A 27,566-nucleotide genomic window follows, 5' to 3' on the forward strand; every position below is an offset into this window, starting at 1 on the left:
CACAATAGCCAAAAGGTGGAAGCAACCCAAGTGTCCGTTGACAGATGAATGGATAAACAAAATGTGATCTATCCATACAATGGAATATTATTCATCCTTAAAAAGGAAGCAACTCCTGACACATGCTACAACATGGATGAACCTTGAGGATATTATTCTAAGTGAAAGAAGCCAGACACAAAAGGACAAACACTGTATGATTCCACTTATATGAGGTCCCTAGAGTAATGAAACTCTTAAGTACAGAAAGTTGAATGGTGGTTACCAGGGGTTAGGAGGGTGGGGAAGAATGGGGAGTACTTGTTTAATGGGGACAGAGTTTCAGTTCTACAAGAAGAAAAGAGTTCTGTGGATGGATGGAGGTGATGGTAGCATTACAATGTGAATGTATTTAATGCCACTGAACTGCATACTTAATAATGGTTAAAATGGTAAATTTTATGTTGTGTATTTTGCCATAATTTTAAAAAATGCATTCTAAAATTTGAGAATTTCAGTAAAAAAAAACCGTTAATGTAGGAAAGATGGTACAGTCATTACAAAGGTCACCAAGAACTGTTAATGACATGAAAAACCATGCTAACATTATTTTAGCTCAAAAAAGCAAGATATGGGATTATATCTGGTAGATTTTAGCTATGTAAAGATAAAAATGTCCATATCTGCATATGTATGTGGGCAGGAAAAAGAGCAGAAAGAAATGCACAAATGTCAACAGTGGCTATATTCTGGAGGGTGGGCTTCTTTGCATCCTCACCATTTTCCTTCCACATTTCCCAAATTTTACACAATGAGCATATACTACTCCGATAATAGGGTTGAGAGACACGGTAAATTAAGTATAAAACCAAACCACAAAAAAGCAAAGGAAAATAAATATTTATTCAATCTCCAGATTGGGAGGGGTCTCCATGTTTAACAGGAAAAAAATCACATAGGAAAAGAGCAATTTGTTTGATTAATTAAAAAAGTGAAACCCATAACCAAAATGTAAAGGCAAATTCACACAACCTGAAATACGAATGCCCAACAATCGTACAGAGAGCAATGATCAAGGTCACTAATAAGTGAAGAATTCAAAGCTAAAGCAGGATACCACTTTGACCTATTATCGTGGGGGTTGGGGTTTTTTGTTTTGTGGTTTTTATTACTTGTATCCTTGTTTGCTTTACTTTTAGTTTTACTACCCTAAGGTAGCAGGAGAGTGGGGAGAGGAGCAAAATGGAGATGCTTTTGACAATTTGGCACTGAGAGACTATCCTAAGGGGATAATGTGAAACACACAAAAACATTTCATTCACAAAGTTGTTCATCACAGCATTATTTATAATAACTAAAATTAGGAAATAACCTAAATTTCCAATAATTGAAAGAAGGTTAAGTAAATTATGATAAAACTACACAATAAAATATATTACCACCAATATAAAGTATCTTTGCAAAAATCTGTAATAACCACATATTATACTCAGTGAAAAAATGAGAATATCAAATGATAAAGCACATAGCATGGTCATGATGTAAAAAATTCATACTCCCAAAAAGACAAGAGATTAAGTGACTCTCTTGGGGTAAAATACTGATGCATTTTCTTAGGTTTTACTACATGCGTTTTCCAATTTTTCTATAATTAACACATTAATTTTATAACCATAAAAAATACCTTTTTTAAGTAAGGTGACCACAAGATTCTTTAGAAACGTTCATTTTATCCCATGATACAGTGTAGAGTCACAAACCCTCAGCCTCTTGGAACTGGGGGCATGGGAGTGCGAAGAATGGTCATGAATGGATGGTGAAGGGAGGAGGCAACAACCTAGGGGTGGGTGGGGAGGCAGGGATTGGCAAGGGAGAATCAGGGACCAGTACGCAAACTGGTCAGCCGAGGAAAGGGGCTTTGTGGAGTCAGGGAAGACTCTGACTGCTCAGCAGAGGTCTGTGTAGACCCAGAAGTAGGCACTAATGGTGTTCTCAAAGGGCAGGTTCAAAGAGGGATTTCAGGAAGACACATGGATTCTTTAGGGGCAAGGGAGGAAAGAAGAGGGGGAGGGAAACTACTTGGGAAGGAGGTGTGAAGGGCTGGGGAGATGGCGATGGGAGAGGAGAGGAAGAGGCTGGTTGCCACAGTGAACTCCCTACACTACACTTAAACCAAACATACTTCACTCACCTCCAGACAAATCTTTGCAGGCAAACATGGGGTAGAGAATCAGCCCACAGGAGGAACTTGCCAACAGCCAGATGGATCCAGCTCAAATTCAGAGTTAATCTAGGGCACCTCCATTCAATCAACTTTCTGCCACTAGGGAAAGGTTCTAGATCTGTGCTGTCCAATACGGTAGCCACTAACCACATGCAGCTATTGAGCGCTTGAAATATGGCAAGTGCAACTGAGATTCTGCTTTTGAAATGTTTACTTCATTTTAATTAACTTAAATTTAAATAGTCACATGTGCCTAGTGGCTATTGTGCAGCACACACCTAGGGGCAGTTCTCAAAGTGTTGCATTTGGAGAAGCAGTGTGATTTTTCAGAAATGTAAATTCTCAGACCTCACCCCAGATGCCCTGAATCAGAACCTCCACAGGCAAGACCCAGCACACTGGGTTTTAACAAGCCCTTCAGGTGGTTCTGGTACACCCTCATGTTTGCGAGCCACTGATTTAGGGCCATTCCAAATTTCTGGGATCACTAGTTCTGGTTTCAACTAACCTGTATAAAAGAACCCCTGCTCAAATGAAATGGGGATTTCTATAAAGAAAGTGATTGGAGAACCATTAACAAAACACGTGCAACTCAGTGGGATTGGAGAAAAGGTATATGAAGCAACAAAGATGTGGTTTCTCTAAGCTGAGTCAAGGTAAGGAATGTGGCCAGCTTTGATATCTGAAAACCAGAAAGTGGCCGCTCATGCAAATGTGTGTTGGAGATATGCAAAAGGAAATAAAAAGTGGCTCTATATTGAGTTCAGTGTCAAAAACACAAAAAGCAACCATAACCCGTAAGAAGAGCATGCCACTGAACATGAAATGCAGCCTTCACTTCTAAAAGGAGAGATTCGTAAATGGACGCCAAGAAAAACTAAACCCTAAAGAGAGCTGAAGCATTGAGGCTACGCCCTCACGTAGAAAAGATGAGACAGAAACACTTCCAGCAGAGACAGATTGACATGCAAAAGCACCCCAGGTAGACCCAGACCTGGATGTGGCTTCGGTCATGCAGGTGAATTACTGCCAAAATGGCAGCTGCACATCTGACGTGCATGTTGCTTCACTCTCCCAGCACAATTCAGCTTATGACTTCAGCAAGAGCAGAATGTGGAGATTTTTGATACTAAAATTGTGCTTCAAGAAATAAAGCAAGAAAAAATGATGAAGTGTACATATTGTAGCCAACCAGGAACAAGAAATGGGTGTGAAATAAAAGCCTACGTTAAAACTTATAACTATGCAGTAGGAGATAATGCTAAATACACTGAAAATATGTCATTAGGAATTTAGACTGCATTGTGAAATTCTTAGTGGAAGTGCTGAGAGTGATAAAGAGGATGAAGAAGGAGAAAGAAAAGGCTGAGGGAAACCATCTCCAAAAACTGAGGCTTCCAGAAGAGAGACAAGCTTCAGGATCAGCAAGATGAATAGGGCCCTTCACTCCTCAAGTAGAAATTGTCGTTGCCAGAACACTAAGTCACTTAATTGCTTAGAAGATGGTTGTGTTACCATATATAACTCTATTATAGGCTAATTAGTAAAAAAAAAAAAATCAGTATTTGAAATTTTACTGATTTGAAGTAATCTTTTAATATAATACCTTGCCTTTTTGGTTACAATATTTTGCAGTAACTTAATCTAATTTGCTATATTTTGTTTCACATTTACCTTTAACTACTGAAGCAGCACTTGAAAGAATTACTAAAAGTTACTCACTGTGATATAGGACTACATTAGATGTTTATTTAGAAAGTGCTTGACTCTTCTGATGACTACTGATAATTGATCGGCTTCAACATGTTGTAAATATGAGTTGTGAATATTCTATCCTTTTTAAAATGACATAGGCTAAGCTTATTATGACCACTTGCCTTTCTGGTTACTTTCATATTTAGGAAACATAGAACTATATTCTGGGGATTTGAAATTACCTAACATTATACTAATGAAAAGTTTTCACAATTCTCAAAATAATTTAGAATTTAATAAAATTAATGTGGTCTTTAATCAGCAATTAAGAGTAGAATATTTCCTGCCTCCTGGATAAATGGATGTCTGCAACCAACCATCCCTAAAGAAGGAAAACACTAGTATGGTTCTGAGTGACTCAATTCATGGGTACAGTTAGGCCTTTAAATGTTTTCCATTATGTGTAACAGTGCCTTTTAATAGACGGCCTTTGGGTTCAAGGGTCAAATTATTTGCTAACAAATTATTATTTGGGCCAGAAAGTCTCTGAAAAATTTTAACTGAATTTCCCATACATCTCATGTCTCTGGCTTACTGAGCACTGTTTATTATTTGATGTAGAAATTCCATATTAATCACTTCATGCATATTTTATCTTTGTATTTGAACATTCGTGATCTTAGAAAGAAAAATTGAAGATAGACCTTAAGGCCTTGGCATCTAACATTATTATTTAACTTTACATTTTAAAAAGAAACCTAGATTACATGTTGACATAATATTTTGAACATATTGGGCTAAATAAGATATATTATTAAGTTATAGACAAAAGAACCAGGAACTTAGTGTTGAACCTAACTTGATACATGCTTACTTTTTGAAATGCACTAAATTTCACAAATAAAGTATTTCTTGAGTATAGTATTATGTTCGGTTATGACAATTTTAGTTTGCTAACTTTGTACTTATTCATTCAATGACTTATTCATTCTATGACTGTTTATAAAAAAAAGGGAAAGAAAGGTTCAGCCAAGCCCCAGTCCAATCACCAATTAGAAATCAATAAAGATGAAATCAAAAGGTTTGGCTGCTACATACTCTCAGGCCAAATTGCTGATGCATGTTTTGATTGCCTACCCTTCACGTTGCTTCCAATATTATGGGTAATCACAAAATAACTAGCTCTAACTCCTCTGACCAGCTGAAACGGAGCACATCATATATGCCCTCTGTGGTTGGCAAAACTCATGGCATCAATGATCGGGAAAGGTCTCTACCTTGGGTGTCATTATACATGTTGTGATCCTGCAAAGGGTCAGAATCTACAAAATATAGTTCCCCTGCATGGATGTCAGAAAAGTTAGCCAGAAATTCACTGGGATTGAAGCCAACCCACACAGTATACCTATAATCTATCGTGCGTATGGAATAGCCCATGACCGTTATATCTTTTAAACTCGGCTTGTCAGAATTCCACTGAGGAGAGTCTGCAGGCCGGGGATACTGGCTATAGGCAATCAACTCACGGGGATTATCATGAAGGTATGGGTCCTCTTCCAAGTCACGGAATCGAAAATACTTCAGAAGGTTCTGGCCTTCTCGGCACAGCTCAACGTGAAATGAGGGAATAGGGCAGCGAGGTGGAACGTGCAGTCCTGCAAGTCCCGCGAGCGTGGGGAAGAGAGAAAGAAGCTCCACAAGGTCCAAGGTTTGCCGGCCTGAAGGAGGAAGTGACCCGGCAGAATGGGTTATGTTACGAAGCCCGCCGCAACCAGGCAAGATGAGTAAAGGGGCCCGTCTGGGCTCCACACATTGTCTTGTTTTCTTTTACAACATTTATTTTTTAGCACAACAACTTTAGGAACACCAACTCAGTATCTCACTCAAAAGCAGGATGCAAAATGAAGGTGCCCTCAGGCTCTTGGAACTTTTAAAAACTATCTGAATTTTGGAACCACTAGTGTATAATCGATTCAGGCAAGGATCATCAATGGAGGCCCAAACCACTGGGTAAAAGTCTCTTGAAGAACAGTATATTTCGAGTTTCATGGCATCACCCTGCAGATTACTCCTTTCTGGATGTCTGCATTTGATCCATCAAATTTACCATCCTAAGCATTTTTTAGTGTACAGTTCAGTGTCATTAAGTAGACTGTTGTGCAACCACCACCACTATTTCCAGAAATCTTTTCATCTTGCACAACTGAAACTCTGTTCCCATTAAACAACTTCCCATTTCCTCCTTCTTCCAGTTCCTGGAATCCACCATTCTACTTTCTGTCTCTATGAATTTGACTACTCTAAGGACGTCATATAAGTGGAATCACACAATATTTGTTCTTTTGTGACTGGCTTTTTTCACTTAGCATAATGTCTTCAAGGTTCATTCATGCTGTAGCATGCGCCAGAATTTCCTTCCTTTTTAAGGCTGAATAATATTCCATTGTATGTATCTACCACATTTTACTTATCCATTCATCTGACAATGGACACTTGGGTTGCTTCCACCTTTTGGCTATTGTGAATGATCCTGCTATGAACAGTCACGTACAAGTTTTTGTTTGAATACCTGTTTTCAATTCTGTGGGTTATATCCCTAGGAGTAGAACTGCTGATTCATATGGTAATTCTACGTTTAACTTTTGGAGGAACCACCAAAGCGGTCTCCATAGTGGCTGTACCATTTTACATTCCTACCAGCAATGCCTGAGGGTTTCAATTTCTCCACATCCTCACCAGCTCTGTTGTTCTCTGTTTGTTAATAGCCATCTTAATGAGTATGAAATGATATCTCATTGTGGTTGATCCATCTTTAAAGTCTAAATCTTGTACATATATTGATTCCTGTTAAAATTTATCTTTGCTCTGGACCATTGTTCTGGCCTTTCTGGATCTTTAAGAGTTTGCTTTATACTGGTCAATTTTATTTCCCACACATTTGATTTGTAAAAGTAACAGAAAAGAAAGTTTAAAAAAGATACCTTTATAAAGGCAGACCTGGCTGACACAACCACCTTAACCAGGTGATCAAACTTGGCATCACTAATAATGGCACAGGCCACCAGGAAGTGCCCTGATGTGATACAATGGGAGCATACCACCTCACATGTAGTGTACACATCAAAAATGTTTACCCTGAACCTAGTCATGAGGAAGCAATCAGACAAATCCAGACTGTGGGCTGTTACACAAAACAGCTGGCTTGGACGCCTGTAAAAAGATGAAGTCAGGGAGATAACAGGGGCCCAGATCATGTGAGGCCTTGTTGGCCACTCTAAGGACATTTGCTCAGAGTTAGACGGGAGCATAGGAGGCTCCAGAGCAGGGCTGTGACACGACCTGACTTGGGTTTTAACAGGATCAGTTTGGCTACTGTGAGGAGGAAAACTCTAGGGGATCAAGGGCACAAGCAAGGAGACTTCAGCAAGCTCAGGCAGTAATCCAGCAAGAGATAGTGGCAGTGGTCAGCGGTGGTGGCAGTGAGGTGGTGAGAAGTGGTATGGACAGATTCTGAATGGAGAGTGACAGGCCTGCTGACAGACTGCATATCACATATGGAGTATGAGAGAAAGACAGGGGCCGAGATGACTACATGATTTTTTGGCCTGAGCAACTATATTCTAGGGGAAGAGCATCAAAGGAAAAGTTTAAGGTGAAAGGTCAGAAGTTCAGCGTTGGGCACGTTAGACTGGCCAAGTGGGACAGGCTGCTGGAAATCCAAGTCCAAAGTTCAGGGAAGAGATACAGGCTAGAGATAAACTTTGGAACTAAACTGGATGACAGTGCAGTTACATGAATTTATAACTTGCTGAACACCTCCCAACAGAAGTTTTAAAAAAGATTCTCAATCTGTTAGAAGATTTCTTCAAGTAAACAAAGGGCTATAATCATGTCTTGAAATTGTTTAACCTTTTTATCAATGATGTGAAGGAAGAACATGCAACACGCAAAAGTCAAATGTGCAGAAAATAAAATTGGGTAGTGTAAAGCAAACTTGGAAAGATCCAAAAAGGCCAGAACGATGGTCCAAAGCCAAGAAAAATTTAAACAGGAATCGATATAAAGTGCAGGACTTAGATGTTAAAGATGGATTAAATGCAGAAGTCCAGAAAGGGGACAACCTGCTTTAGCAGAGTTCATAGTTAAAAAGCACTCCAAAAAGAGTAAATGTCAGCTTAAGTACATGACTCATCTCTGCACTGAGCAGATCAAGTCAGGATACAACTCACAAAGAACCCACACCGGTTACCCCATGCGACAGGGAGGGGTGTCTTGTCCAAGGGACATTTCTGGCAGTGCTTTCTCAAACTGGAGCATTTTGGAAGAAGGACAGCAGGATAACCAGGGGTCTAACACTACCTTGAGAGGGACAGCTAAAGGACTGAGGATCTCAGCCTAGTGAAGAGAAGGTTATCAGTGTTGTTTTCAAAGCTTGGAAGGACTGGCAGGTGAAAGTCAAAGTAAACCTGCCCTTCACTGTTGGGGAGGGCAGAGGCAGAATCACCTGGTAGATTTTACAGATCTAGTGGTTCACCAGATTGATGAGCTGCCAAAATGGCAGATGTCTCCCTCACAAAGGGCCGAGTCCCGGCCAGAAGTATGCAGGTAATGGAGTTCTGCTCATCTGTAGGGGGGGCAGCCCTTCTGCCAACCCCCTCATCTGAGCTCCAGAGCACACTGTTGTCACCTCTTCGATAGCCCTCCCCATCCCGGGGATGCCACCTGCTCCTTTGTCTCTCTTGCCCTTCCAAGGCTCCTCGTGGACAGGGGCCATACTTGTCGGCTCTGGCCCTGCCACTCCTCCCTGACCAGAGCATGGAAGGTGCTCAGGAAACATATGCAGGAATGCCAACCCTGGCCAGGAAGGTGGAGTGGGTCAGCACCCAGGCTATGATTTGATAAAGCGGTTTATATAAACTAAAGGGGCTATTACTGTCAAGCAATATCACTTCAGCATACGTATACCTGGCTCCATCAATTCCGAGATGGAATCAAAAGGGTCGATGTAAGGGAAAAGCTTCTCGCCTGCATCCAGAAGCGGAACTGTTCTTCCGGGAACATAGAACATCAGGGGCACGCGAGTAGTAACGTCAAAATTGCTGTATTTGGCCCATTCTCCATGTTCACCTAGGGCCCACCCTGGTTCAAAAACAGCACAGAATGACAGAAAAATGAGTAATCACATCGCAGCTTGTTCATTTTTAGACACCATTTCATTTCCTGTTGTGAAAACCAGGGGAAGCAGAAACTCATCACCTAGAATAAATTCCTCTAGAATTACCACAAAAAGGATGATTTCACCTGAATATTGCTTTATTTGTAGTTAGACATTTGTCTTGAATGAGGAAACCTTAAAAGGAAAAGAACATTAAATTCCCAAACTATGCTCTTTTAGCAAGTTACTAGCAACATGCACCCAGGGTGAGCTCCAAGGGACCAGTGGCCCCCACACAGACCTGCCTCCCCTGCTAAGACAGACTCATTCTTGATTAGGTGGGGACCCCAACAGCCGTAGTGTCACTACTGCCCTGTCCTGTGCCTTCCTATCTCTTGACTCAAGTCTCACAGCTCAGGTTTTCACTTTTGGGTGTGTAGCACCAAAGAACGAGCTGTGAAACTGTGACACAATCACTCAAATTACAAAAAGACAAGGATATCTTGTCCAATTTGTAAGACATACTAGAGACCAAAAAACATAACTTTGATTCCAGATCCTCAACCTTGATTAAAAACAACCCTTAACCCTAATTTAAAATATCCCTTGCAAAAGATAGCTTGAATCCTCCAAGTTGAAAACTCCCAATCTTTTTAAGTTTAAGCACTCTTTTTGATATAAAAAATATAAAAGACAGAGATTGTACATTGAGGTTTTCATGGTACAAAATAACCAAAGACACCAAAAGCTGCCATGTACGGATTGAAGAAGGCTTTTGGAGTTCGGCTGTAGGAAGTCCAGGGAGGGCTCTTTGAGAAGGGCCATTTCTAATCATCTGCGGCTGCCTCAGAGCAAAGAAGAGCTCGTGAGGGAGCCTTGTTTTCATGGGGTACAGTGGACTGCATTAGCACTGGAAGAGGAAACTAGGCACTGAGAAGAGGGCTTGAAAGCAGATGGCAGGTCACTGGGGAAACAGTGAAAACATATGACACCTCCATATATAATGAAATAATCTGGGCCTTTAAAAGGCCTAAGGTAGGCCTCTGAGAAATGACACAGAGAATTGTCTATGACATCGCTAAGTGGGAAAAATAAACCAGGGAACAAAACAGCACACATAGCACAATCAATCCTGCCTGTGCCATGACTCTCTATTACACACATACACAAACGACACGTAGCCACCTGTATGTGCACAGCCAAGGCTGGCAGACGGCCTCGGACTGTTAGCACCAGTTAGCCCTGGGTGGGTGGGATAAAAGGGCCGGGTGCTCTGGCCCTATGGGATATGCTCGGTATACTTTTTTCTTTTTACAATGAGCACATGTTATGATCTAATATTGCCCCATTTCATATTTTAGGATATTAAAGAATTGTTTTCCTATTTCTACATATTATAATGGTAGTATGGCTATATCTTAAGAGAGCCAAATTTTTTAGAGATACTGTTCAGAAAACTGAGCAACTTGAGATTTGCTTCAAAACAATTCAGGGTTGGGGTAGTGGGTGAGGATGAGATAAACAAGACTGCCGTGAGCTGATAATTGGGGAGCAGGGAGATAGGGAACAGGGGAGGGTTGTTGTTTGTCCTCTACTCTTGGGCATGTTTAAAATTTTTCAAATTAAAGAATACTTTGTAAAAGATGTCTCCATTTTTGGAAAAAGTAGGAAACTGCCTTCGAAGAGATAAAGAGTTGTGAACCCCAGGCTCTTGGCAGAGAGGACAGCAGGACTGGTGGTGGGGAGGTAGAGCCAGGTCTGAGGGCCTTGTTGGGCTCTGTCAGGATTGTTCTGGATCCACGTAAAAAACTAAAAGTCCTCCAACACTTTAGGTTAGAAACAGAGGGAGAAGGTCAAATACTGTATGATTTCCTTCATTAAGTAGTAGATAATAACAACAATAAACAAACACATAGAGACAGAGATTGGATTGGTGGTTACCAGAAGGGAAGGGGGGAGGGAGGAGGGCGAAAGGGATAATTCGGCACATGTGTGTGGTGATGGGTTGTAATTTGTCTTTGGGTGGTGAACATGATGTAATCTATACAGAAATAGAAGTATAATGATGTACACCTGAAATTTATACAATGTTATAAACCAATGTTACTGCAATAAACAAAACATTAAAAAAAAAGGGCTCCCACACAAATGGAGGGGTCCTGCTGAGCTCACCAAGAAAGAAAACGGTTGCTACAAGGTCCCCTCCACCCCACCTCTATCACCCAAGCACTCATGATGCTTCTTTGACCCAAAGAAGGCCCTGCCTCCATGGAGAGAGGTCCCAGGACTAACAAGGCGGTCATAAAAGCACCCCAAGAACCCAGACTCGGGGCACCACTGATTCCAAAAAGAGAAAACACCTATGTTTAAGGCAATCTAGAAAAACACATTTCACAGAAAAGTTCAGATACTTTGAGTAACTCACCAGGGCATTTCAAAACGCTTACCATGATCCGAGGTAAATGCAATGATCGTGCTGTTGGCCAACTGAAGATCATCCAAAGCACTCAAAAGGCGGCCAACCTGCGTATCCAAATATGAAACAGAGGCAAAGTAGCTCTGGCGGATTTTCCGCTGCAAATTTAAAAAAAAATAAATAATGAGAGTGACTGCGGATTTAAAGTACCATGGCATACACAGACACAGTGTTCGCTTGAAGATCCCTCCCGAGCCCCACCCCTCCATTGATGCCCTTGATGATTTTCTCAGCCATGACACAACACTCATTTCCTTACCATGTCCATCCCCTTGCCCACATAGTCACAGAGAAACCTGCAGGTCCAAAAGGAAGATTCTTTTCTAAGCAAATCAGCTTTCAATTCAGGGCACAAATCACAGTAGATGGATGTGCCACTCATCATTCCTTTCTATCTCCTTCACATATTCTTATGGGTCCCAGGCGATGACCATGTACACAGAAACTGATCCCTCACTCCCTCCAAATTCTACTGAGGGTAACATCAAAGATACCACACAGCTGTCTTCATTTCCTGGGGCTGTGGTAATAATGTATGACAAACTGGGGGGCTTGAAACAACAGAAATGTATTGTCTCCCAGTTCTGGAGGCCACAGTCTGAAATCCAGGTGTTGGCAGGGCCATGCTCTCTCTGAAGGCTCTAGGGGAGGGTCTTGTCTCTCCCTAGCTTCTGGTGGTGGCTGCAATCCTTGGCATCCCCTTGGCTTGCAGCTACAGTACTCCAATCTCTGCCTCCGTCTGCACATGGAGTTCTTCCTGTGTCTCTCTCTCTCTTCTTCTAATAAGGGCACCAGTCATATTGGAGTAGGGCACACCCTACTCCAGTATGACTTCATCTTAACTAGTTACATCTGTAATGACCCTATTTCCAAATAAGGTCACATTCTGAGGTACTGGGGGTCAGGACTTCAACATATCTTTCTGAGGGACACAATTCAACCCATAACAACAGCTGTGGGGTGGGCCTTTCCTCTGACCACTTTCTAACCCAGCAGGAGATAGCAACTGCTTATTGTCACAGACTGCGGCTATCAGGTGAGCCTCATTTCTAAGGAACTCCCAGCAGGCAGGAGGAGAGTAATGGAGGGATGAGAGAGCAGCACCCCCTCCAGGGTCCCTAAATCCCAGAGGGACTTCAGGAGCAGCCACGCTAAGCACTGATGTAAAAGCCACGGCCTCTCCTGAGCTGACTCTCCCCCAGCCTTGTTCACAAATATTAAAGAAAAGATGAATCAATCCCCCACCCCCACCAAGGGTGAGAAGCAAGGAGCTGCTGACCCATCCGACCAGCCCCAGCTTCCACCGTGGGCCCAGCTTGTCTTATCAGCTAGACCTGCTAGCTTCTTTTCGTCACTGCCAGGGTGAGGCCAATCATGAGACTCACATGCTATCCCCATGCGGTGAAGACAACAAATATCCATCTAACCTCCTAGAAGGATTATGCCGAACGCTGGCCTACTTCTACTTTCTGGTAGATAAGGTCTTCTTTTCTGGGGAACTCTGACACTCCTGGGGACAAAGACACCTGTCAGGATGGCTGTGTCCTATCCAAGGGTACACCCTCCTTCCTATGCTGGCCCCTGGAGAGAGGGCAAGAGGTAGACGTGGTCCTCATGCTCAATGAGCCATCCATCCAGTGAGGAAACAGGCATGGTGACAAAAACGGCATGTGTTATTGGTGGGGCCCAGGGACAACATGGGAGAATGAGTCCTCAAGTCAGCCTGGGGAAATCAGGAAAGGCTTCACAGAAGAATTGGCATTTGAGAAGAGGTGCTGGCAGTCAGACAAGTGGGGGTAGGATGCTCTAGATAGGGGCTGCAGTGCCTGGAACAGTGTGGAGACACCACAGAACACAGCATGTTTGGAGCCAGTGAGCCAGCGAGTGTGACTGGAGAATCAAATGGGAGGGCCAAGGGGTGGGAGAGGACGCTGAAAAGGCAGGTCAGGGCCAGATCATACAGACCTGGTGGGTCCATCCAAGGAGTGGACGTCCCAGGATGGAGGCCAAGGGAGGCCCTGAGGCTGTTCAAGGCCATGAGTGCATGCAATCTGGGCTGCAGGTGAGTAAGAGTCCTCCAGCAACAGCCCAGAGCAGATTCTAGGGGCTTAAGATGAACCGGCACCAGATCAGTCCTGGGCACGGAGGAGGTGCTCAACAGACACTTACTGAAAGAACAAATCAAACCCAGACCCACTGCAGTGGTCCGGAAAGAGGTGTGGAAGGAGCAAGAGGCCAGCACGGATTTGAGAGTAATTTAGGGAGATCGAGTAGGAGTGGGGGGAGGGGAGGGAGCAGGTGGCGGAAGGAGATGAGGAATCCAAGGGTGACTCTTGGTTTCTCCTTCAGCTGATGGCACGATTCAATGACATGGAGGACACAAAAGGAGGAGGAGGAAGGAGAAAAGGAAAGCAGGAGTGGTGGTCTGGCCATGTGGGGCCTAGGGAGCTGAGGTCTCCATGGGCAGCAGCCGGGAAATGGCTCTCACAGCCAAGGACAGGCATGTATGAAAATCAGGAGCGAGGCCGGGGCTGGAGAGGTAGTTCTTGGAATCATCTGCTGGCAGGGCTCAGATGAACCTGGCTGGGGAGAAGGGGCAGAAAGGAGACAGTGGGGGGCTTGGCGCTGACCCTGGGGAGCAGCACTCCTAAGTGGCAGACACAGAAAGAAGGGCCTGCCATGGGGACTGGAGCAGAGGTGGCCCATGAGGGCTGGCAAGGAAGCCTAGGAGGTGGAAATTTCCAGAAGGGGTGGCATTGGTCAACAGTGAGAAAGCAGCAGGGACTCGGAGAAGGTCAGGACCCACAAGGATGGATTTTACTGTCCAATAAGGTCAGTGCTGACCCAGGTGAGAGAACCCTTAGCAGGCCGGGGAGACAGAAGGCCACGCAGAGGTGGATGAAGAATGAATGGACAGGGGCCGGCCCCGTGGCTTGGCGGTTAAGCGCGTGCACTGTGTTACTGGCAGCCTGGGTTTGGATGCTGGGCGCGCACCGACGCACCGCTTGTCCGGCCATGCTGAGGCCGCATCCCGCATACAGCAACTAGAAGGATGTGCAACTATGACATACAACTATCTACTGGGGCTTTGGGCGGAAAAAGGGATAAAAAAAGGAGGAGGATTGGCAATAGATGTTAGCTCAGGGCCGGTCTTCCTCAGCAAAAAAAAAAAAAAAGAGGATTGGCACAGATGTTAGCTCAGGGCTGATCTTCCTCACAAAAAAAAAAAAAAAGAACGACTAGACAGTGAGGCCACAGACGCAACCAGAACAGACTACATTTCACTCATTTTCCCTTGAAGAGCAGGTGAGGGAGCGGGAAGGGAGGAGAAACAGGCAGGGGCAAGGGAGGCGGTACTTCTAAAGATAGGAGGGCCTGGAGCAGATGTAAAGGCTGGAGGGAAGTCAGTGGGAAGAGAGGAAGACCTTGCTCACAGAAATGGGAAGGAGGGGGAAGGTTGGGGAGGGAGGTCAAGTCCCTGCAGCTCGTCTTGTGAAACTAGGAAGAAGGCCGTGAGCCCAGCACACGGGCATGCACAGTTCTAGTGCCTGTTTACCAAGTACCCAGTGGGTGCCATCCAATTCTCCAAACCACCCTTTAAGGTGAGTGTTACCATTCCCATGTTATGCACGAGGACTCCGAGGCTCACAGAGGTTGATTAACTTGCCTAGAGACACACAGCTGGCAAGGGGCACAGCCAGGATCTGTACTCACGTCCATTCTGTGCATTCCCCTCCCTCAGGCTTCCACTAGCCTCTGTTTCTGAAATGGGAAGTGCAGTCATCCACTGAGAGTTGGGGCAGAGGAGCATAAGGGGCTGGAGGGGAGTGGCGAGGGTTCAGAGCAGCTGCAGACTGCAGACGGCAAGAGGGAGCTGAGCAGAGAGCCTACATGAGGCTGCTGGGGCTGGAGGCTGGGCAGGTGCTCCGCCTCCTGGCTGCGTAGATTCCCTCCAGCCCCCACAACCCCCCACCTCAGGACTCAGGGTGGAGAGCAGAGAGAGTGGCTGGACTGTCTGTAATCAAGGTCTTGCAGGTGTGGCAAGGATAAATGCATAAGTGTGCCGAGGGGCTGTCGAGAGCAGTAAGTGACCTGCCCTGGGGCCCTCAGCTATTCAGGGAAGGAGTGAAGCCCAGAGGAAACACAGGGGGAGAGTAGGAATCCACACCCTGGTGATCCCAGGAGGTGAGTGGGGAACAAGGGCATGAAGTAAGGAAACTGTAAGAAGAGACTGTGGTCAGGGTGGTGACCAAGGAGGAGTAGGCCTGGGAGGTGACAAACTCTCGAGTGTGGCCCCTGAGGTGGCTGGCTCACGGGGAGCTGAGTTAGAGGGCTGGGGGCAGAAGATGGCACAGAAATGAGAGGCTCAAAAGTGGAGTGGAGATTGGGCACAGACACCCAAAGCTGCAAGAGGATGGTGAGCAGGTCCCAAGTTCAAGGTAAATGTGGGGCAGGGACCAGCACAGGAGCACCCTAGGGAGGTCCTCTGGGTCACACTGTCAACTCTGTGTGTCCAACTGGGCAGCTACACTGCCAACAGGCAGGGGTGTGAGGAGGGGACAAGAGAATTTGAAGGAGCCCTCACCACACAGCTGACACTGCCCTAGATGCTTTCACACGTTCACTGTAGTCCCTACTGAAAACCTCCGAAGTCGATGTTATCACAGAAAAACTTTCTCCATCTCGTTTCCATTTTACAGATAAGGAAACTGAGGCTCAGAGAAGTAAAATGACTTGACAGAGGTCATGCAGCTGGTATGGGCTAGAACAGGAATTTGAACCCAGACTATTTAGAACCCACGAAACAAACCATGGAGCTTTGGCATTACACATCTCTTGGGGTGAATCCTGGTTCCCTCTGGCACTGACTGTGTGATGTGGGGCAGGTCACCACAACTCTCTGCCTTTAGTTTCCTCACCTGGACTAGGTTCCCATGGGGACCAAAGGAGATGGCACACATACAATGCTGAGCACCCTTCCTGGCACACAGTCCATTTCAAAGGGTCATTTTAAGTGACTGTCACTAACAAGGTGTCCAGGTGCAGCCTTGGAGTTGCAATTCAAGCACCCTCGCTCTGGGAACCCCTGCAATGTGAAATTAGGAACCAAACAAACTGATGAATCCACTGCCTTCCAAACACTCACCACTGCCATCTGAAACTCAGGAATCAGGATGGAGGTTTTCAGCGGGGACTAGAGCGAACGTGTGAAACACACATCCCTCACCACCCAGGCTCTTGCTATCCAAACTCAGAGGCCAAAGAGGTTTGGACAGCAAGAGATACCTGTATATTTTGTTTTGCTTTGAACTATCCCCTATAGCAGTGGTTCTCAGACTTCTGCGTGCATCACAATCATCAGCTGTGTTTTCTGGAGAGGCAGGTTCCTGGGCCCCACCTCCAGCTTCCAGTTCCTTAAGTCAGTTTCCTCATGGTGGTTCTGATGCAAGTGGTCCAGGGAGCATACTTTAAAAACACTGCCCTAACCTTCCACTGTAGACTGCCTGGTGGAGTACTGATGTGGCAAGAGAAAGGCAGAGCTACGTGTGGAATATTCAGAAAAGAACACTGGTCAGCACGTCTTCTGCACTCCAGGGAGAGGGTGGCTGATGAGTCAGCATGAGGATTCTAACTCCATGGCTGTTCCACCCCCCACATCATGGCAAAGGGACACCATATGTTGCAGCTGGATGGCACTAGCCATGTTGGTGCCCCAGCTCCCTCTGCGCCAAGGCCTTGCTTGCCAAACCACCCCGAGAGTGATGGGTGCCCATGCAGGCTTTCCCACAGAGAGGACCCACAAGTATCAGCAAATTGAGCATTCTGAGCTACACGGGAGTTGCCCACCACCCTGTAACTGATGAACTGTCACCTAGATTAAAAAGCATCCCGCATGAGTTAGTCATGGTCACCCAGGCCTCTTCCCCACCTCCATGCCCACAACCAACTAGTCACCAAATGTCCAGATGCCCCCTTCTTTGGAAGTGGAGACACTGATTAGAAGATTCTTTATCCACCCAGCACCGCCTGTGTCCTCAATTCCTCCAGACCATCCCCAACCCCAGCACTTCGCAGGACACCTTCCACAGAGAAGGTTCTTAGTAAGACAGGATGGATGGAGTACTGTCTACTAAGAAAAGTGGCATCACCAATGACATCATGCCATGATACTTCCCCCAAATTGGTCCTTGGTACCTGAAAGTCCACAGGAATTGGGCCATAAGGCACACTGAGGTTTAACACTTGGACGTCCTCCCGCTGCCTGATGTCCATCCAAGGGTTATAGGCAACAGGAGGGAGGCCAGCAGGGATCTGAGGATCAGGAGCCAGGGTGATGTTCTCCAAAGGATACAACTTCTGAAATTCCTTGCAGGAAAAGCACATAAAGCCACCAGGCTGTCACTCTTTGGGCAAAGGCACAAGGCTGGGACTCTATCTGTATTTATATTGCCTTTTCTCTAAGTCTGGGATGCATTTATGTTTGCTCACTAACACTCCCTAAGTCAGGCCTTCGGTCACTCTCACAAGATGCCACTGGTAATGAAATCACGGAACTTCTGTTTCCTACAACTGAGCAGTGACGGCACTCTTCTCTCATACAAATCAATGCCCTCCTGTTCCGGTCAACACCTTCTCTCCAACTAGAAAAGGAGTGGAGAGATGTAGCAGGTTCCCAAAACCATGCTCAGATTTGGTAATTCCCTGGGAGATTTCCCTGAGTCACAGGACTCAGCACAGTCATACTCGTGGCTATGACCGATGACAGTGAAAGGATACCACACGCAGTTGGCAAAGGGAAAAAGCACATGAGGCAAAGTCTGGGGGAAACCAGGCATAAACTTCCAGAGTCCTCTCCAGGTGAAGTCACACAGGATGCTTAATTCCCCCAGCAACGAGTTGTGTGGCATGTGTGAAATGCTGCCACCAGGGAAGTTTGTTAAAGCCTCAGGACCTAAGGGTTTTACTGGGGCCAGTCACATAGGCATCCTCCGCCCGCACACACCGAAATTCCAGACTCCAAGCCTGAAAGCAGGGTTTTGCATAAACAATTTAGGCACAGTGAGCCACTCTTATCAGTTCTGGGAATGGTGGGAAAACTCCTGAGATCCAAGTGCCCAGAGGCCAGCCAAGGGCCAACCCTATAAGCAGGCCTGTCTAAGGATTGCAGTCAGGCCTGCTAGGTGAACTCTTTCCTGCACAAAAGGCAGGAGAAATGAGTCTCACTCCATCAAGGGGGCTGACAGCTCCTGCTAGGAAGGCGAGATCCCCTGGGCCAATCAAAGCAAGACACCTGCAGCATCAAAGAGCATGCCTTCTGGTCTCTCTACTCTAATCACAAGTGAGGGGCATTCTTTGCAAAGTCAAAAGGATGGGCTGCTCAGACCTGGGGAAAACGTTTGAGTGAAAACTGAAAAAGTTTTTGAAAAAATAAGAGACTACATGCTCTAAACAATATACATGCAAGCACAGGATTCAAGGCTCCAAGAAGCAATGCAGTGCCTTGTGTCTAAGGGGTCTGACCTGACAGGCTCCAAGGAAAAGAAAGTTGTTGACAAGGGTTTCACATTCCCTGGAATTGAGTCCTAAGGGCCATCCCTTATGGCAGGCTTTGGGGGCCAGCTCTGACTCACTTCTCTATGATGATCTCACCATCCAACCCAACGTTTGCTCACTGAGTGCAAGGAAAGGCAATAAAACGCTGCAGTGGAGGGAAGTAGGAAGCCAAGTGTTTCCAACAAGATTCTTACATGTCCTAAGCCTATTCTTAGCCTTGATCTCTAAATCCCATCTTCATATCACTGAGTACACTAGTGCCCTCAGGCAACCCTGGTGACCAGGGACCGCAGGATGTGGCCACCTTCACTACACAAATCCCTCCTTCAACAAATGACACAGCTGTCACGGCTGTGGTGGGTCAGCCCTCAGCCAGCTCTTCACCTTGGGGTATCTGAAGGGGATATGTGGCTTATGATACCCAACAGCCAGGAAGAAAGGACTGGTCGATGTTTTCATCTTTTCCAACAATCGTATGGCTTGCTCAGTGCTCTGTTTGTCAGGCAAGGTGCCCTCAGGCACATCTGCCACATCCACAGGGCAAAGCAGGTTGGCATGGAGTTCTCCGTCTGGCCCCCTACATGTCTTTCAAAACAAAACATATAAAGTCAGCTTTTTAAATGCAAGAAATAGAAGTCATGAAGGTTACACGCACAATGGATTTAACATTCGCACCACTAGCCCGTTAAGTATTAGTCATTCAGATTGAACAGGCACACAGGAAGAAGAACTAAAACAGAGAAGTGTTTCTTCTTTTCCAGACAGGGACCAGAAATCCACTAGCACTTAGCTTCTTGCTGTTAATCCTCTGTCTCCAGGTCATAACTAATTAAAGGAAACCCAAGTAAACTAACGATCAAAAAAAAAATATGTCACCAACTTGACAATAAAAAATAAATAAGGCATAAATAAGCCAACTGAAAAATGAGCAAAGGACTTGAATAGATATTTCTCCAGAGAAGATATACAAATGGCCAATAAGCACATGTAAAGATGCTTAACAGCTTTAGTCATCAAGGAAATGCAAATCAAAACCACACTTCACACCCACTAGGATGGCTATAATTTTAAAAAATGGGAAAAAAGTGTTGGCGAGGATGTGGAGAAACTGGAACCCTCATACATTGCTGGTGCGAATGTAAAATGGTGCAGTTGCTTTGGAAAACGCTCTGGCAGTTCCTCAAACAGTTAAACTGAGTTATTATACGACCCAGAAATTCCACTCTTAGGTACATACCAACAAAAATAAAAACCTAACTGTAAACAAACACTTGACTTAGCAATTCTACCCAAGAGAACTGAAAAATTAAGTCTATAGAAAAACTTGTAAACAAATATTTATAGCAGCGTTATTCATAGTAGTCAAAAAGTGGAAACAACCGAAAATAGCCATCAAGTGGATAAATAATGTGTTATGCCCATACACTGGAATACTATTTGGCTATAAAAAGGAATGAAGTTGTGATCCATGGTACAACACGGATAATCCTCAAAAACATTATGCTAAATGAAAGAAGCCAGACACAAAAGGTCACATATTATATGCTTCCATTTATTAAGAAATGTCCAGAATAAACAAATCCATAAAGAAAGAAAGTAGATCAGTTGTTGCCACAGACTAGGGGTTGAGAAGTAATGGGGAGTGAATGGTAATGGGTACAAGGTTACCTTTTGGGGTAATGAAAATAGTCTTAAATGGATTTTGGTGATGGTTGTACAACTATGTGAATGTACTAAAAATCATTGAATTGTACATTTTAAACGGGTGATTTTCATGGTATTTGAACCATAGCTCAATCAAAAATTTATTTTAACAAAAGAAAAAAATCTGTCTTCAATTTGAAAGACAGACTAAGGTTTGTATGGTTTGTAAGACAGGGTCCCAGACAACTGGATAACGTGACAGTCCGTGGAATTTCCAGATCCATGCACAGAATGGAAGCTACTGCTTCACTGCCCAAAATGGCCAAATCAGTTTTGACCATGATTTCTACCTCACAAAGACCCAGGGGCAGCAGTGACTGCTGCTCCATCTCAAAGAGGAGTGTTCTTTCACAGGCCTGCCTTGTCCACCCGGTCCTTGGGTAGGCCAGCCCTGTACCTGCCTCACAGCACCTGCTCACCCTCTACGTTCACACAGTCTGCAGCATTCATGGGGATTAGGTCTGGTCAGATCTGCCGCTTTGAGAACAAATGTGGGGGATGGGGACAGGGGCCTGGCATTTGTAAGTGAGGCCACTAAAAAGTAGCAAGATAGCTTTAGGGAATGAAGGGATTGAGAAGGGGTCTTCCAATCTCATTCTGCTCCTACTCAAGCCACAAGCCAAAGGTAAGAGACCTCAACTTTCACTGTATTCTGAAATGGAAAGTTGTCAAGAATTTAGGATACTGCCCTCCACTCCACCAATCCCCCCAAATCCACGCCCTTCTCCACATGATGTCTCTAAAAACCTCCAAGAAGCATCATTTTCCAGTTCTCCAGCTGGTTTTTTGAATTTCTTAAAAGTGAGTCTTGGTTTCCTTTATGCATTGGGGGCTCCTCTGGACCAAAATTTAGTATTTGTGTAGATTCCTTTTTTTTCCATAATGCTCTAAAACTTTAAAACCCCTACGAAAGGTGTCAGTACCTGAACATATTCATTAGGCCTGAGAAAGACAGACAGACGGTATGCCTTTCTCTCAATCTGGGCTGAGGCTCCTGGAGCACAGGTCTCTCTTCTCTCTTTCATGTCTCAGCATCTCCTATAACCCTCAGCACACAGCCTTATCAGAGTGAGCACCAAGGAGCCACTAAATGAGTCTTACAGATTAGAGCATAAGGTTCTAGAACAAGGCATACCCTCCAGCTTCTAAAATGAAGCCACCTCTCCCTGTAGACCTAATGCTAAAGATCCCAACACTTGTCTCTGTCAAGTCATGATCACAAACACAACCTGCTAATCTCACTGCGTAACCAGCTTGAAAGAACGTGCAGTATACACAACAGTTAACCTAAATTTGCCTGAAGGGGAAAAAGCAGCTCCTCTTCAGAACAGTACCCCCTTCACATCCTTACCTTGGTGTTTTCATACTTTTCAGAGGAGGGATGATAAGGTGGAATAGACCAGCTATATGGAGAATCATCACTATGATTGGAAGATACTCCTTGGGGGGAAAAAAGAAAGTCGTTAAATAAAACATGAAGGGTCCTTCACTGCTCTCCCCACGCAAAATCCAACCTTTGTAAACAGTTGAGGAAGTATCATCTCCCCTCTTTGGGCCTCAGTTTCCTCATCTATAAAATCAAGAGCTGAGGCCAGATGATAAGTCCCCACTAAAGCCAACTCTCTAGGTGTCTATTTGAGTACTGAGCATCTGACCTCCTGGTCCCCAAAGCCCTGGCAATTCATGTGAGGCTCTGAGGAAGGATCCACAAAGGGTGAGATCAGTCAGCCTATTACAGCAATGCAGCCCTGCAGAGCCCTTCCTGGAGCCTCTCACCTGCCGTAGGCAGGAGGCGGCAGAGGCATTGGCCCCACCATGGGCCGGGTGGGGAAGGGGAGGTTCCGAGAAGGTCGGTGCCTTGCCTGATGCCAACCAGATATAAGATGAGTGAGCTGGGACTCAAACCCATGCGTTAGGACTCCAGTTTCAGTGCTCATACATGAAGAAGAAACCGACCCCTAAGCTCAGTAGTTGACAGTCTATTTGAGCAGACAAAATAACACGTGAAACCAAGGAAGGACTGACAGCTGTCTAGAGAGTAGAAGAGGTGCTGTGTAAGTAGGGGAGCCCCCAGGCACAGAGGTGATGTGGGTCCAGTGACGGCTGGCAGCAAGGGCTTCTAGGAGTCAGTGAGGCCTGCGAGCCCTCTGAAGAGAAGTGCTGCCTATGAGGATTGGCCAGAAGGGGCAGAGAGGGTAGTGCCGGCAGAACCATGGGATAAAGAGCATCACAATCACAGCAACACATCGAGACTCCGACGGGAAGCACCAGATGAGGCAGGGCTGGAGGCAAAGGAGCAGTGGGTGTAGGGCTTATCACACAGCAAGCACAGTGGGAAGAGCAGAGGAGGCCAACAGACCTGGGTTCAAATCCCGACACTGCCCCTTAGTACCCAAGCAACCTGGGGTAAGCTACTTGACCTCCGTGAGCTTCAATTTCCTCCTCAGGAAATGATGACGATGAGAAAAACTCACCTTGCTTGCTGTTGAGGAGAGGATTAAAGGAGCGGCCAGCACAGTAACTGGCATGTACCTGGCACTCCATAATGGCTGCTGTCACCTTGAACAGGTCCTTCCCTCAACAAGGTCTTGAGAACAAGACTAGGTTGAAAAGTGTGTTTCCACAAGGACTGCAGGCAAAGCTTTTGTTCTCTGGCTACGACACGGCACGAAGACCCTGACCCTACAATCTAATTATCAGAAAGAAGGAGGCCAAGCAACACACTCAGACCTTGTTTGGCCTCCCTTTCTGAAGCACTATCTCCCCTCTGCTGTATTTCCTCCTCTCCACAAAATCGTCTCTGCCTTCCCTCCAGCTATACTCAGACAAGGGGTATCATAACGAGTCCCAACTGCAGAAAGTTCTACTCATGGTGGGCTTTTGGCGGCAAAACATGGTGCTTGACAGATTCAGCTTCAAAACTGGGCCCAACTTAGCCCAGCTGAACGTTACCCTCAACCTGGACTGGCCAGCTGGGTTCCAAAAGAAGGCTGTGGAGCCTGTCGGTATAACCAGCAAACAAAGGGAAAGCTAGTGAAAACGCTCACGTTGTAGCCCCTAATGAAAAGCACTACTGGCCAGGTGGGCGGGCAGAGCTCGGGTTTCAACGTCCTTTCAGACTCCTGAACTACCTGGATGGGAGCGCTCCACTGGGAGGTCATCAAGGCAGCTACAACTCTAGCTTCCCAGAGACGGAATCTGAGGCTCAAAGAGGATGACTGACTTGCCCAAGGTCAACTTCACAGCTAAGAAGTGGCAGAGCTGGGACTGGAACCCAGGTCCCAAATTCCTAGTGCCATTGTCCATCAGAAATTCACTCTGTCTCCAGAGATGTTCATCCTGGTGGCACGTGTGATAGCAAAGACCTGAAAACAACTTGGACTCAAGTACAGTACATCTGGATGTTAGACTACTGTGCTGTCATTAAAACTGACTTTGCATAAAGAGTGACTATATGGGAAAATGTTTATGTTTCAAACATTCAAATTATAAAATTGTATACACAGGAAAATCTCATATCAGAAAGTAATATGCCCAGAACAAGGGGACACCAAAATACAGCTCTTACTTATTTCACTTAGCATAATACCCTCAATGTCCACCCATGTTGTCACAAATGGCTGGATTTCATGGTTTCTTATGGCTAAGTCAGAGGGAGGAGGTCAAAAACTATATGACCTCACTCATAAGTAGAAGATAAAAACAACAACAAACAAACACATAGAGACAGAGACTGGATTGGTGGTTACCAGAGGGGAAGGGGGGCAGGGGGTGGGCGAAAGGGATGATTAGGCACGTCTGTGATGATGGATTGTAATTAGTATTTGGGTAGTGAACATGTAATGCAATCTATGCAGAACTAGAAGAATAATGATGTACACCTGAAATTCATACACTGTTATAAACCAATGTTACCACAATAAAAAAAAATAAAAAAATACAGCTCTTCTTAGCATAGTGCAATTATAAGTAATTGATATTCTTTAGTTTATATTTTCCTTTTTTTCCAACTTTTTGTCAAATAATCACGCATTACTTCAATAAGTAAAAACGTTTAAAAGTTTCTCTGTGCTTCAGCATTCTCATTTTGGTATTAAAGAGAGCCAATTTATCAGGCGGTGTTCAAAGTCAGGACTGGTGGCCTCTGGTACCCTTTAGGCCCTGAGTACCAGCTTACACTCTTCTTTCTGACTTAATTCACTGATGATGGGCAGCAGCCCCTGACAAATCACAGCCTCTTCACTGGGCAAGTCAGCATAGCTGCCCTGGTCTTGCTTTACTGACAGGGACCCTAGGGTACAGAGGGTCAGTTGCAGAGCTGGACTCACACCCAACACTGCCACCTCCCCAGCCAGTGCCCTTCCTTCCACCCTAGGCATCGAAGGAACCAAACAGCACCATGACTAGTTTGTGAAAGGAAGAAAAAGTCCTGCTACCGTTTTTCACTCTTGGTGAGAACATGAAGCCAAGTTGAGAAGTAATAATTTGTATAAAGGCAGCAGTGACAAACGAGGTGTCCACCCAGCCTGAAAAGGCCTCAGCAAAAACTGCCCCAACCCCAGGAGGGAATCCCCGTACTCGGGCACAAAACAAGGGAGGACCCAGACGTTGGACAGCAAGCAGTACCAGGGTGAAAGACTTTTCCAACCGACATGGTCACGTAGCCGTTCTCCTTGAAGTACTGGGGGATGGTGGAGAAGTTTCCAGCATGCACCCTCCAGTAGGAGTTGAAGTCATACAGGCGAGTGGTGTCTGGTCTCCTCCCGGTGAGGAAGGACACCCGGCTTGGGGCGCACACTGCTTGCTGTTAGGGAGCAGAAGCAGAAGGAAACATCCTCAGAGGAAAACAGAGTCTGGGAGCTAAAAGGTAACCAGGCAACCTCCTGACTCCCTGGCAAACAGCTTGGCAGCTGAGTCATGCAGATCTCAAAGCCAACCAGCAGGATCTGGGCCTCCCCCAGATGCCAGAAATAAGTCTTCCCAGAGAGAGAGAAGGCAGGACCCAGCCCCTGAAACCAGCAGATGATTGTGTCCTTCTATGTGATGGTGTCTCATAGGTCCACAGAGCAGGCAAGGGTCTCGGGGGCGGCCCCATGAGGGTGCTCAGGAAGGAGTGCTGCCATGGCAAGCTAGCTGGCTGGCACTTGCCCAAGGTCAGTCAGCAGACTTTAGGATGGCACTCTGCAGCACTCCTTCCTTCTCAGCACCAGGCAATCCCCTCTTTGGGGAAGAAAGGTGGGCAGGACCATCCTGAGCATGTTAGGACCAGGGCATACCCTTCACTCAAGGAGGAGGGGCCCCCTTGAAGGCACAAGCTTTCCTGCCAATGAACAACCAGGTTTACTCAATCGCCATTTTCCAGACTATGTCTCCTTCTAATAAAGAGATGCCTGGCATAATCAGTGCCATTTAACAAGAGCTGAAGGTATCCCCCAACCCTCAGTGCACAAAGCACACATCCACACCCAGGGATCCCCAGACATACCTGAGCAAAGGCATTCTGGAATAGGAGGCTGTGGGATGCCAGTTGGTCAATGTTTGGGGACCTGATGAGTTTGTCCCCATAACAGCCCAGGGAGGGACGCAGGTCATCCACGAGGATTAGAAGGACATTCAGAGGATCTGCACAGGAGGGAGGGGCTTCAGCCAGATCACCTGCACTGACATTGAACCCCCACTCATGGTAGGTGCTAGGGTAGTGAGAGGTGCAAGGCTGGCCCCTGCACCTTGACAGCCCAGCCAGCCAAGCAAGGGAGGGGGTGACCAGGGCTGGGGCTCAGGGAGGGTGGCAGTGGGAGTACAGAGGAAGTCACAGTCCTGTGTGAGAGAGAGAGAGAGAGAGAGAGAGAAGGAAGGAGGGAAGGACAGAGGAAAGAAGAATTTAGGGACGGAGGGGAAGGATGGACAGAGGGAAGAAATGATGGTGGGCGGGAAGGAAGGAAAGGAGTGAAGAATGGAGGGAGGGAAGGAACAGGATGGATGGAAGAAGGAATAGTAGCAGGGAGGGAGCAAGTGAGTTAAGGATGGAAGTAGGCAGGGAAGAAGGGAAGGAGCCCCGCAATCTGGGCGAGAGCGCAGGAGGCACCTGTGGCAGAGCTGCCTGGCGCCGCTGCAGACTCGAAGGAGGTGCGGAGGGAACCCAGGAATAGGCCAAGCCAGAGCAGGCCCCGGCCGGGCTGCAGCATTTCCGCCCCGGCGCGGACGTTATGGGGCAACAGTGACAGGCTGCGGCGGGAAGGCGGAGCCGAGCCACCGCCGCCGCCGCCGCGGGCCCCACCTCGGAAACCAGCGGCGACTGTGCGAACTACCCTCGACCAGCCCCACAGACACGGGCGCTGGCCAGAGCATGAGCGCGCCTGCGCGCTTCGTCCCCCGCCGGTCCCGCCCCTCTGGGGCTGGGCCTGGGCCTGGTGATGAACGAGGCCCTTGCGCATGATCTGGGCCGCAGCAGAGCTGACGCCGCGCAGCTGCTCCTTCCGCCTCGCGGACCTGCCCGCCCACGGGCGCCTCTGTCGTTGGAGAGTTGCTGCGGGACTGTTTCTAGGTGTTTCCAAAGATTTGCAATGCAACCACTGTGCTTAACTATTTGTTTCTTGCCTCTTTGTCTTTGCTCATGCTATGCCTTTCCCCGCCTCTCCTCCGAAGCTCTTCTCTTTCCTCAGCTCTCTATAGAAGTTACACTTTTCCTTGCAGACCAGCCCGAATGCCATTCTCTTTTAATGAGGCCCATTGAGAACCCTCCTTCCTCCATCTTTACGACCTCCTTTCCTATGAATTTG

The 27,566-nt window shown here is 46.2% G+C and overlaps 1 protein-coding gene across 1 annotated transcript; it reads right to left on the reverse strand.

Annotated features, from left to right (window-relative positions):
- Positions 1 to 862: 862 nt before the first annotated feature.
- On the reverse strand, positions 863 to 27,049 carry IDS (iduronate 2-sulfatase). The gene is made up of 9 exons (XM_058534871.1): positions 26,873 to 27,049; positions 26,273 to 26,409; positions 25,414 to 25,591; positions 22,139 to 22,227; positions 19,468 to 19,668; positions 17,725 to 17,895; positions 11,501 to 11,627; positions 8,864 to 9,037; positions 863 to 5,616 (listed from the first exon to the last, which is right to left on the reverse strand). The coding sequence occupies exons 1-9, from the start codon at positions 26,970 to 26,972 to the stop codon at positions 5,144 to 5,146; spliced, it is 1,650 nt and encodes a 549-aa protein (XP_058390854.1). The 5' UTR covers positions 26,973 to 27,049; the 3' UTR covers positions 863 to 5,143.
- Between the last annotated feature and the right edge of the window lie 517 nt (positions 27,050 to 27,566).

This window comes from Diceros bicornis, chromosome X (genome assembly GCF_020826845.1).
Source record: "Diceros bicornis minor isolate mBicDic1 chromosome X, mDicBic1.mat.cur, whole genome shotgun sequence".
Taxonomy (NCBI): domain Eukaryota; kingdom Metazoa; phylum Chordata; class Mammalia; order Perissodactyla; family Rhinocerotidae; genus Diceros; species Diceros bicornis.